An 11758-nucleotide genomic window follows, 5' to 3' on the forward strand; every position below is an offset into this window, starting at 1 on the left:
TAGTCTAAATTTGGATTGAAATTATTTTCTTTTCATTCAACAAAAATGTGGTATAAATAAAATAAATTGTGGAAATAAAATTTTGGCAGGAAACAAATCACTAAAATTAATTGAAATAGTTGTACTACAAAATTATTGATAGTAAAAGACAAATCAGAAATAATGAGAAAATGACACGTGGACCACATTCTTCCAGTATATAGAAGAGTAGAGAATCAGCACCAATTGAAGAAGCACAATCCAATCCAATCCATTCTCCAATTCTAAAAAATAAAAATAAATAAATAAAATTTCAGTCCAGTCCATTCTCTTCTTCACCAATCTCCTCCATTTTACACAGGCAGAATCCAGAAATTCGGTGAATGGGGGTGGAGTACACCTGCTGCGAGGCGGAATTCTTCATTCACATTGCCGTGATCGTGCTTCTGGTGCTGTTCGCAGGGCTCATGTCGGGGCTCACTCTCGGCCTCATGTCCCTCAGCCTCGTCGATCTCGAAGTCCTCGCCAAGTCTGGAACTCCAAGGGACCAGATATACGCCGGTGCGTCTTTTTTATTATCACTCTAATTAGGCAGAAATTGAAGCACAAATTCGGAAAAAATTTCAGTCGGGAGATGGAATTTCATCGATTTTGTGTTGTTATTTGCAGCGAAGATACTTCCGGTTGTGAAAAACCAGCACTTATTGCTCTGCACTTTACTGATTTGCAATGCCGCAGCTATGGAGGTAGAGTAGTAATTTCTCTTCTCTGTTTATTATGATGCGGAATTCAATAATCTGAGATTAACGGTGTTAGGTGTTTTTTGTGAAATCAGACGCTTCCTATTTTCCTCGACGGCATCGTTTCGGCTTGGGTTGCGATTCTTGTATCCGTCACTCTGATTCTTCTGTTTGGTGAGGTAGGGCTTTTTCGATTAAACTATTGAAGAAGCTCGTGTGATTGCTAATTACTTTACCTTTTGCGATTAAATTATGTAAGAGTCTGATAATCTAATGATTGATACCTAATTTATCTCAGATTATACCACAATCCGTTTGCACTAGGCATGGGCTTGCTATTGGAGCAACTGTTGCCCCAGCCGTTCATGTTCTTGTTTGGATTTGCTTTCCTCTTGCATATCCCATAAGCAAGGTAGCATTTCCCTCTTCTTCACTCTCCTATGTGGAGTATATTTGATTTTCATAAGTTTTTACACTTTTTTATAATCTGTATTTTTCTTTTTGAAGTTGTTGGACTTCTTGCTTGGTGATGGCCATAGAACTTTGTTTCGACGCGCTGAGCTGAAAACACTTGTTAATTTTCATGGCAATGAGGTAAGGACATGTATGTTAATGCTTTGGCTGTGTAATTTCCATCAGATGTTGCTCTAATTGGTGGTGTGTGTAGGCTGGTAAAGGTGGAGAGCTGACACATGATGAGACAACAATTATTGCTGGGGCGCTTGAACTCAGTGACAAAACTGCTAGTGATGCCATGACCCCGATATCGGACATCTTTTCAATCGACATTAATGCCAAGCTTGATAGGTATATGGATGATTTGGGACTCAACAACTTAGTTCCTTTGATCATTATATGTGTTGTGAAATCGTGTTATTCTTCCTCTGTTGTAGGACTATGATGAATCTCATCTTGGAGAAAGGGCATAGCAGAGTGCCTGTCTATTACGAGCAACCTACAAATATCATCGGGCTTGTTCTGGTACATGTTTTGTATTTTGGTTTCAGATTATAAGTTCTTATGAATTTGGATGCATTATTATGTTAATATTCCACAAACTAAGCAATCAGGGCATTGACTAGGATCTGTAATTTTAAATTCTTTAGATAAGCTTTTTTCTTACGTAGTGGGATCCCAATATTTAGTGATCCTCAGTCAATATTCCAGATATGAGAGGAGAATCAGTAAATGAGCAAGTCATAAAACATGAAGTAGTAACAAATGTAAACTAGTAATGGGACTTTTATAGTATTTCACATACTCACCTACTTTTATGAGAATTCTCATCAGATTACCTCAGCTATCACATTCTTTTTCACACGGCATCTGCATATATAGTTTTATCTACATTGTTTTTTAATTTTTACTAGAGAGCTTAATATGCAGTACCTCCAACTTTTCTTGTTTACCTATGTCCTTCCAGGTAAAAAACTTGTTAACCATTCATCCAGAAGATACAGTACCAGTAAAAAGTGTCACAATTCGCAGAATTCCAAGGTACGTTTGAAACACTGAAACTCCAAAACTTTTATCCACAAATGAGGCCTTGAATGTGTTACCAGAAATTAGTTATTTCTATGCTTCATTAAGACGATTATCATCAGAATACTGCTCGTTGTTAGTCATATGAGCTAGCAACTGGATACATGTGCAGCTATTCTTACTTATGCACTTACTTTACCTGGCTATTTCTGTTTAACGCTCCAGCTCGAGCCTTAGGCATTCTTCTATTGTTGTTTAATTGTTGGTGAACATATATGTGGCCTAATATGTAGAGTGAACTAAACAATCCAAGTCTTGATACTTGATAGTTGCACATTTATCATTTGATGAGGTGTAGCTCGAATCGATAGAATCTACCCCATACCAGCTGGATTTGAACTTAAATTTGCACCAAAAGTGAACGCCTCCCGATTAGTTTTGACATATGGAAAATGTGCTAATACCTCTACTTCCTCTTAAGGGTTGCAGAAACCTTGCCACTATATGACATCTTGAATGAATTCCAGAAGGGTCACAGTCACATGGCTGTAGTCGTAAAGCAGTATACCAATACAACCGACAAGCCTGCTAGCCAGGCGCCACTAGATAGTAAGTCACATGCAATCCGTGTTGGTTTCTAGTTGTAAGATAAATGTCAATGCAGTTACAAAAAACTTAACCACTTATTATTACACCCTGTAGATCCAACCAAGGATGTGAGGATAGACGTGGACGGTGAAAAAACTGTGAAGACAAAGAGACCCCTACAGAAATGGAAGAGTTTCCCAAACAATGGAAACGATTCTTTCAAAAACCCATCTAGGGCCAAGAAATGGACCAAAAACATGTATGCGGACATTCTGCAAATGGATGGAAGTCCGCTGCCGAAGCTCCCCGAAGAAGAAGAGGCAGTAGGGATTATTACCATGGAAGATGTGATAGAAGAGCTTCTGCAGGTGAAGTTAATACATTATAATGTGCTTATCCATAACCCTTAATTTTCACTTTCTCTTACATTATTTGGTGGATTGCTTCTTGCAGGAAGAGATATTCGATGAAACGGATCACCATGTCGATGAGTCGTGACCATATATACATAGCGTAATTATATGCGAGAGCTAGATATGCAACATTGATACTACGTTGAAAATGTTGTTGTGACTTTTTTCGTATGGAGTATTAGTTTTGGTTGAATATATGTAAGAAATTGAAAGAATTATTCATTGATTAATGAAATTCGATTGAAAAAATCAAGGTGAATCGTGCCACATATAATAATGGCACGTCGTGATTATATGTAATTTTATCTAATATATATATGGACTACACGTTTAATAGGAAAAATGTTTATAAGAGCATCTCCAATGGCCATACGCCAGCAATAGCTTAGCCAAAAAACTCCTCCTGCCACATTATCTAGGACTAGAAACTGCCTGTCATATATCAGGACAAAAATCTGGACAAGCAATAGTCTAGCCATAGACCAACAAAATTATGAAAAACAAATAAATTACAATCACGCAAATTACAGAATTAAATTTACGACACAGATACGGGAAAATGCAATAATTTTATTTAAATAGAAAAAGTACATCCTAAAAAATGACATAATTAAAAAAAAATCTATCGTTGTGCAATCTTCCGCGCCCACAACTCTTCAATTAAATCCTTTTGGAGTTGAATATGAGCATCCACTTGGCGCATGTCGGTATGTGCCTTGAGGCGGTCGGCTTCATCGTGAGGTACCCCCATTCGTACGTTGGGGGTGGCCATGTCGTGGCTTGGACCGGCTGCATCAGCATCGTCATTGGCCCAACTAGTCAGTTGTACACCTTCATCTTCGACTTTCATGTTGTGCATGATAATACAAGTATACATTATATCAGCAATGCAGTCGACATGCCACAAACGCGTTGGACCCCTAACTGCCGCCCATCGAGACCGGAGCACACCAAATGCCCGCTCCACGTCCTTGCGCGCCGACTCCTGCCGTTCCGCAAAGTAGGCCTTCCTTTCATCAGCTACGCATCTGATCGTCTTCACAAAGACGGGCCACCTAGGGTATATCTCATCCGCCTAGTAGTAGCCCATATCATGCCGGTTGTCGTTGGCGACAAAACTGATGGTCGGACCGACGACCTGACACTACTCGTTGAAAAGGGTCGACGAGTTGAGGACGTTGCGGTCGTTGTTCGACCCAGCTCCCCCAAAATACGCATGCCAAATCCACAGCCGGTAATCAGGCTACGGCCTCGAGGATCATCGTGGGATTCTTTCCCTTGTAGCCGGTCGTGTAGAACCATTTCCAGGCGGTGGGACAGTTCTTCCACTCCCAATGCATACAGTCTATGCTGCCCAACATCCCCGGGAACCCATGCTTCTCCCCGTGCATCTGCATCAGATCCTGACAGTCTTCGGGGGTAGGGCTTCGAAGATACTGCTCAAGGAATATTTCAATGACGGAAATACTTCAGACAATCTAGGGCAGTCGTCTCACCGATGTGGAAGTACCCGTCCCACATGTCTGCCGAGCCTTCGCATGCCAACTGCCTGATTGCCGCAGTGCACTTTTGTATAGGTGTGTGGCCAGACTCGCCAGCCGCATCATACCTGAACCGGAAACACATATATCGAAGCTCTAAAGCGTCAGCGATACGCATAAACAGTGGCCTCTTCATCCTAAAACGCCGCATGAAATGATTGGCCCCAAACTGCGGCTCCGGAGCGAAGTAGTCGTCATATAGCCGCTGATGTGCAGCGACGTGATCCCGATCAACCACATTTCGGTGGTGGACAATGGGTCAAGGTACCGCCGGCTGCTGCGGCTGCAAGGCCCTTTGTATCAGCCAATTTATCTCGCGGGACGTATAGGCCGCCAACTCTTCGTTAAATCGTCGGTTGAACTCCTCAGCATCATCACCACTACCATCCACGCCGCTGCCACCCGCATCACTCATTTCGCGATATTGCTCTTGTACATAAATTAAGAGAGAGAGAGAAACTCGTTAAAACAAGTGGTGCAAATGAAAATAACGTTAAAATCGCGCATATATAGAGTTTCGAAAATTTTAAAAAAAATGAGGGGGGCTGGCCGATCGCTAGCCTAGCGATCGGGACCATACAATGGCGGTCAACGGAGCGGCGTGGGCTAGCCGATTTCGCGCTCGCTGGTCCCAATGATCGGCTAGCGCGCGCGGAGCGGCTAGCCGGCCCGCTAGCCGCCATTGGAGATGATCTAAGGTATCGGTGTCACTAATTGATCAATGTTTATTGTGTTTAAATGTTTAATGATATTTCATGTGATCTGTATTATTCAAAATAGCATTTTATGTCGTCTATCGTATATGTACTAAGCTACTAGTTAATTGTATACGTGATATGTAGGTATTTATTTAATAAACTAGTCATTACATATATATGTAAAGTAGGAGCAACTTTTTACTTAATAATGAAAAGTTAGTTTTAAGTGAAAGTAAGTAGTGAGTAAAATTCAGTCATAGGCAATGCAATGCTATATTATAGTGGTTCAAATTTGATTAAGAGCTAATCGATCGAATCCATCCCTAATTTTATATCCCAACTTTAAAATTCGTCTACAATACAATTTTTAGCAATTGCATTATTCCATTTCATGTTTTTCAGTCAACAATTCTATCCAAATCATTTCAATTTATATCACTTCAAGCAATCTTTTTTAGCGAATTATTAAAAAATAAAAACAAAACATTAGTTTGCGTATACATTTTATTTTTTGAAAAATATAATAGATCATCGTCTCGATTTGAGAAAATATTCTCTAGTCTAGGCTTACCATGATGGCAATATGAGGTGGTATGCCTCACCAATACTGCTTTGACATGTGGAACTCAAATTGATTCACATTTTGCATATGGATACTTTCCAAATTAGATTTAAACTACTATTAGGCGGCATTCGATTGGAGAGATTAGCATGATATAATTTGGCTGACAACTTTAACGTGTTCAATTGCTAATATTAGAAATTATGTCGGCCCAATACAAATAAAGGCCAGTGGTTTGCCCATCTACATGATATAATTTTCTGCATTGCAATACCGACTATTCATCGGAGCTTCAACCCTCCGACTATTTTATCTCTCCGCATCTCTCTTTTGTTCTCCATTATCTCTCTCCAATATTTATTTAGTCTTATAGAAAGCCCATTTCAACCGATCCAACTACTAATTTATAGTTTAAGCAACCGAATACAACCTTAACATGTTACATCTTGTCATGCTTGAGTCTTTGTCTAATAAATTACAAAAATATTATCTAATCCTATAACAATTTTATAATTATGCCAATAAATCAAATTAGATGATTTTTAATATTTTATGAATTTAATATGCAATATTTTATTAAAATCATAATTATATCTGTCAATTGATATTAATATCACATTTTTCCTTTATTTTTTCCCTCTCAAATTTTCTTATCATATTCATTATTATTTATATAATTTGAATTAATAATTCATTAAAATTTAATTGAATCATATCTCAATTTTACCGGATATTAATTATATGGAGAGGAGTCAAACACATTTATAGGTTTTTTATTTGAAAGATGGAATTAGGATATGATTCAATTAAATTTTAATAAATTATTATTTTTCATTACAAATAGTAATAAATATTAAATATTAAGACAAGATAAAGTGAGGAGAAAAAAAAGTTAAAAGGACAAATATGATTATACTATCAAGACATAATTAAGGTTTTAATGAAATGTAGAATATTAAATTTGTAAAACATTAAAAATCATCTAATTTGATTTGAGGACTTAATTATAAAATTATTGTAAGTTTGAATATCATTTTATAAGTTATTAAATATTAATATTAGTATTAGAAAAAGACTCAAACGTGACACGATGCAACATGTTAATAGTAGTTGTAGTTTAAATCTAACTTGGAAGGTTTTCATATATAAAATGTGAGTCATTTTTGAGTTCCACATGTCAAAGAAGTATCGATGGGGCATACCACCTCATATTGCCACCATAGTATGCTTAGACTCGGGAATATTTTCTTGATCTGATTTATTTTCTCCGTCGCAATTCCAAAGTAAAGTTTCAATAATAAAATTCACAAAATTGATAAGTTAAAAATTAGAATGTGATTGATATAATTAAATATTGATAACTTTCACATATTAAGATAAAATAAATAAAACTATTTTACTTAAGTGAAATTATATTTTGAGTTGGTTGATATTACTAATAGAGATAATACTCTACTAATGCATCCAGGTTGCCCACATCATCAATCCGCGATCCGCCCCACTCTCAATCTCAACCGTTGATAAGCTCCCATCCGACAATCCACATTTCTCATCCTTCCATCTCAATACACAATCTCAGCCGTCCACCAAAAATTTCAAAATCCAACCGCCCCAATTCTCCCTCCCTCCCGCCACTTCAAATTTCACACAAACTTCACTATAAATCACCACTGAAATTCCTTTCCCTCTTCATCCCCAAATCCCCAATCTCAAATCTCCATTTCCCTCTCACAAACCCTAGAAATGGCTCGCACCAAGCAGACCGCCCGCAAATCCACCGGCGGCAAGGCGCCGCGCAAGCAGCTGGCCACCAAGGCCGCCAGGAAATCCGCCCCGGCCACCGGCGGAGTGAAGAAGCCCCACCGTTTCCGCCCCGGCACCGTCGCTCTCCGTGAGATCCGCAAGTACCAGAAGTCCACGGAGCTGCTCATCCGCAAGCTCCCGTTCCAGAGGCTCGTGCGTGAGATCGCGCAGGATTTCAAGACGGATCTGAGGTTCCAGAGCTCCGCCGTCGCGGCGCTGCAGGAGGCGGCCGAGGCGTACCTTGTCGGACTCTTTGAGGATACCAATCTGTGCGCTATTCACGCTAAGAGGGTGACGATTATGCCCAAGGATATCCAGTTGGCTAGGAGGATTAGGGGTGAGAGGGCCTAATCATTTTAATCGTGCTGTTGGTGTTAATCAGGGTTAGGTAGTTTGTTTTGATGTTATTGCTGTTGATTTCATCTTTGTTCTGCCGTTTGATCTCGTATAAATATATCAATGTTATTTGAAATCATTGCTATTTCATTTCATTCATAGCTATCCTTGTTATTTCAATCAAAATTCAACACAAGTATGAATCAATCTGAAGATGGATATGATCCTTTGTTCAGTTTGATTTGTTTGATTTGTTATTTTGATTCATTTTAACTTAAAAATCTCATTTATTTTTACGGATACCAAATTCCATTCATATTTAATCCTTGTTAGTTGCAATCCAACATAAGACAAATCTAGAGATTTCATCAATGGCGGAAGTCAGATTAACAAAGATTTAAATTAATGTACATACAACAAATGGCAACCATATAAAGATAGATAAATAGATGAATAATCTGATTTCCATTTGAAAACTGTTACATGATCACTTGTGATGTTTACTTCTCTTTTCCTTTCTCTTCTTTTTCTTCTTGTCTTTCGACGCCTCCTTCGATTTGTGTTTCCTCGAATGGCGTTTGCTCGAGGCTTTCTTGTTCTTGTGTGGATGTGGCTCATCATCCGAAGACAATTCACTGGATTTCAGGGAATAAGGCTTCTCTGGGCCAAGTGCGACTCTTGCTTTGTATGGAATCGTCTCATTATCGCTATCGAACTTGTTTTTAGAATCTGGGCTAAGGGGGAGGTAAGGGCCGGTTTCATCCATCCTCGACCCAACTGAACCCCTGCCTCGCTTGATTCTATAGGTCGAAACATGATGCAATCAGTACGGCTGATGATTACCATCTACTCATGAAAGCTGCTAAAACGACGAAATTGTATTCAGAATATAACGTGAATGAGCAAACGAACCTGGAGTGTAAAAATTGGTCAATTTCAGCATCCTTAAGACCTTCATCCTCCAATGGATCCAAACGGTCTCTTTTCTTTGAAGAGCGAGAAGAATTTGCACTGTTATCCACTTCATCGCTGGCTCTACTTGTACAAGTGCGAGACTCACGAATGTCCTTGTGACCCCTTCCACTATTGCTCTCACTTCTGATTCCTCTAAGCTTGTTGTCCAGTTCGAGCTGCTTATCTCTTAGTCGCCACATCTCATTAACTTCAACTACACGATTAGCTGCAGCACCAAATATCGAACGGGAGTTAGGATATTATTGAGATACATGAGATAAAAGAACTGGCTAAAAATGACAACTATGTTTCGGTGAAGATTCCCATACTTTCAAAAAAAGCTACTTGCAGTCTCAATACATCAACAGTAGCACAACTCAGGTTTTTCCCCACAACAACCAGAAAAAGAAGAAAGAGAAAAGGAGAAAGTTCAATTAACTGTCCTGCAACTAACATCAGGAGATGAAACAAACTTCTTAAGCATGAAAAAGTGATTTTGAATTCTTTAGTTGAATGGCCAATAAACAGGATTTATCGTCTCCATTAGTATGTTATATTTGCTGAATCAGTACTCAGATCTTGATTCAGAGTAAAATATAAAGCAGAAAATAATTTCTGAATGCATCTAAATAAATATTGTCTGTCTAGCTTCAATTCAGTAAATAATCTTAAAAAAGATTTAGGACTTGTGCTTCATAGTTATCTCACACAAAACAAGAAAAAGATTTATTTTTAAAAGACAACAACACCCAACTTTCCAGCTTAGCTAAAAAAAAGCTATTGTTCAGTAGCATCGTGAATTGTGGTTATCACAGTTCAGTACCTATATAAGCACAAACCTAAAGAACAACAACCACTATAGACAGTAAGAAAGAGAAGCCCCCACACATATAATTTATAGCCCATCCCAACACCAAACAAGAAAATAGGCAGCAAAACTCACCTTGTTGTACTCCACGAACAGTTGCAGTCAAGAAACGAGAATTTGGCCTGCACCTAACTGTGGGCTCACGAAGATAAGCAAGTGCACCTTCCTTCTGAGCCTCACGGCGCAATTCTGCAGCCTGCTTTAAGAGAATGGCAGCTATTCTGTTTTCCGTCTCCAAATCCATATTGAACCTCAACAAGGATGTTCACTAAGGCAGCTAAAGAGGATATTCCTGCATATAGCACAAGCAGATTTTGAGCATTCTCACTTATCAAAGATGGCAGGTGAATACAAAATCTACATGCCCAAGACGTGCACTTCACAGATGGGTGCACTTTGACTAGGTAAAAGAAAATAAAGAGATGCCCATAATTCAAACTGATGCATCTACAAAAATTCCTCTCCATATCTGGAGACAATCTCAATCTTGCAAACCTTAGATGTTGCAACTACAAATCAACCATGACCAGGCAGCAGGCAGAATCAAGAAAATGACTTAAAAAAAAAACTTCTTTACAGTTGAAACTTCAAAGGAGATTTGATGGTGTAAGGTATAAAAACTGTATTCACAATATCTTGCCAACTACTTTCAGCTGAAAGAACAGATTTTTAAGTCTAATTCATATCAGAGATTGAGAAATACATTATCTCTTCCTCTCTATAGACAATTTATCTCTGTATCTCAGATGATAGAAGCTGCAAACTGAAATCGGTGGTGATAATGCACTATATTTAATGGAGTATATTAAAACAAAGTATTCTTCCCCAATTTTTCTGCCCATAACATCTAATCCACAACTCCCCTTTATTCTAACTTCAGCAAAAAAGCTCTCAATGAATTTCAATTTTTCATCCTAAAATAAGTAACTTTTCATCCACCCAAATAACTTAATTTTCATTAAACCCAGAGTTTCCTCTGCCCCAGAAACGAATTCAACAATTTTAAATAGATGTTGTTTTCAATTTTTACAAGCAAAGTTTGAAACAATTTGAGTTCTGTAAATTCAATCTCTCCCTCTGTATCCAATTACAAATATCGATCGCGAGATTCGGAGTGTATTAGGTTACCCAATTACAAATCTCTGTAGTCAAGGGTACCATCATTCATTCATGTCCCGAATTTGCAGATGAGGAAAATAAAAAGAAGAAGAGAAACACCGGCATCTTTATGGATCAAAATAACAGAGAGTGGAGGAGAATTACCTTGATGGAGAAGTAGAAGCTGGACGAAAAACCTCGCGACGAAGAAAAGGGCTGAGCTTCGAGAAATCTAGAGAGGAAAGAGTACTAGCACGATTCTAGGGTTCTTTTTCTCTTTCGATAATTAGCGTTTGTATAATGTACTTTTATTTGTTGAATTTGATTAAATTAATCTAATATGGAAAGCTCATTTTGAAATAATTTCCTTATCTGTGTTATTTTTATAGTTAAAAGGTTTGGAGCTTTCGTTATTTATTTATTAAAATAAATAAATTCTCAAACACATGGAAATATAGCAACCCCTCCATTTCATAGTACTAGTATTACCACCCGTGCTATGCAAGGGCCAAATAATTTTCAAAAAATAAGAAAATATATTTAAAACAAATTAAATCAAAATAAAAAATTATATATAAAAAAAAAATTATTGCAAATCAAGAATAGAAACTATTTAAATTTTATATTCATAAGATTATGAAGATTTAAAAATCATACATTTACTTATATATCTATAAGTCTGTCAAACCACTGTAG

General features: G+C 37.9%; 3 protein-coding genes across 4 annotated transcripts; 2 read left to right on the plus strand and 1 right to left on the minus strand.

The window, feature by feature from the left end:
- Nucleotides 1-238: 238 nt before the first annotated feature.
- On the plus strand, nt 239-3455 carry LOC125222449 (DUF21 domain-containing protein At4g33700-like). Of its 2 annotated transcripts, XM_048125070.1 has the most exons (11): nt 239-540; nt 649-725; nt 815-898; nt 1018-1131; nt 1227-1313; nt 1387-1526; nt 1613-1700; nt 2143-2216; nt 2683-2810; nt 2904-3157; nt 3243-3455. In XM_048125070.1, exons 1-11 carry the CDS (start codon nt 363-365, stop codon nt 3285-3287), a joined length of 1269 nt encoding a protein of 422 aa, XP_047981027.1. In that variant the 5' UTR covers nt 239-362; the 3' UTR covers nt 3288-3455. The 2 variants fall into 2 exon arrangements, 1 of the variants encoding a protein (XP_047981027.1); XR_007176563.1 differs by lacking the exon at nt 3243-3455 and having other exon boundaries at nt 2691-2810; nt 2904-3044.
- Nucleotides 3456-7690: 4235 nt separating this feature from the next.
- Nucleotides 7691-8281, plus strand: LOC125222451 (histone H3.2). The gene has a single exon (XM_048125073.1). It carries the CDS (start codon nt 7747-7749, stop codon nt 8155-8157), a length of 411 nt encoding a protein of 136 aa, XP_047981030.1. The 5' UTR covers nt 7691-7746; the 3' UTR covers nt 8158-8281.
- A 224-nt stretch (nt 8282-8505) lies between these two features.
- On the minus strand, nt 8506-11376 carry LOC125222450. The gene is made up of 4 exons (XM_048125072.1): nt 11228-11376; nt 10040-10256; nt 9055-9322; nt 8506-8942 (listed from the first exon to the last, which is right to left on the minus strand). The coding sequence occupies exons 2-4, from the start codon at nt 10206-10208 to the stop codon at nt 8630-8632; spliced, it is 750 nt and encodes a 249-aa protein (XP_047981029.1). The 5' UTR covers nt 10209-10256; nt 11228-11376; the 3' UTR covers nt 8506-8629.
- Between the last annotated feature and the right edge of the window lie 382 nt (nt 11377-11758).

The sequence above is a fragment of the Salvia hispanica genome, chromosome 4 (genome assembly GCF_023119035.1).
Source record: "Salvia hispanica cultivar TCC Black 2014 chromosome 4, UniMelb_Shisp_WGS_1.0, whole genome shotgun sequence".
In the NCBI taxonomy this organism is placed as follows: Eukaryota; Viridiplantae; Streptophyta; class Magnoliopsida; order Lamiales; family Lamiaceae; genus Salvia; species Salvia hispanica.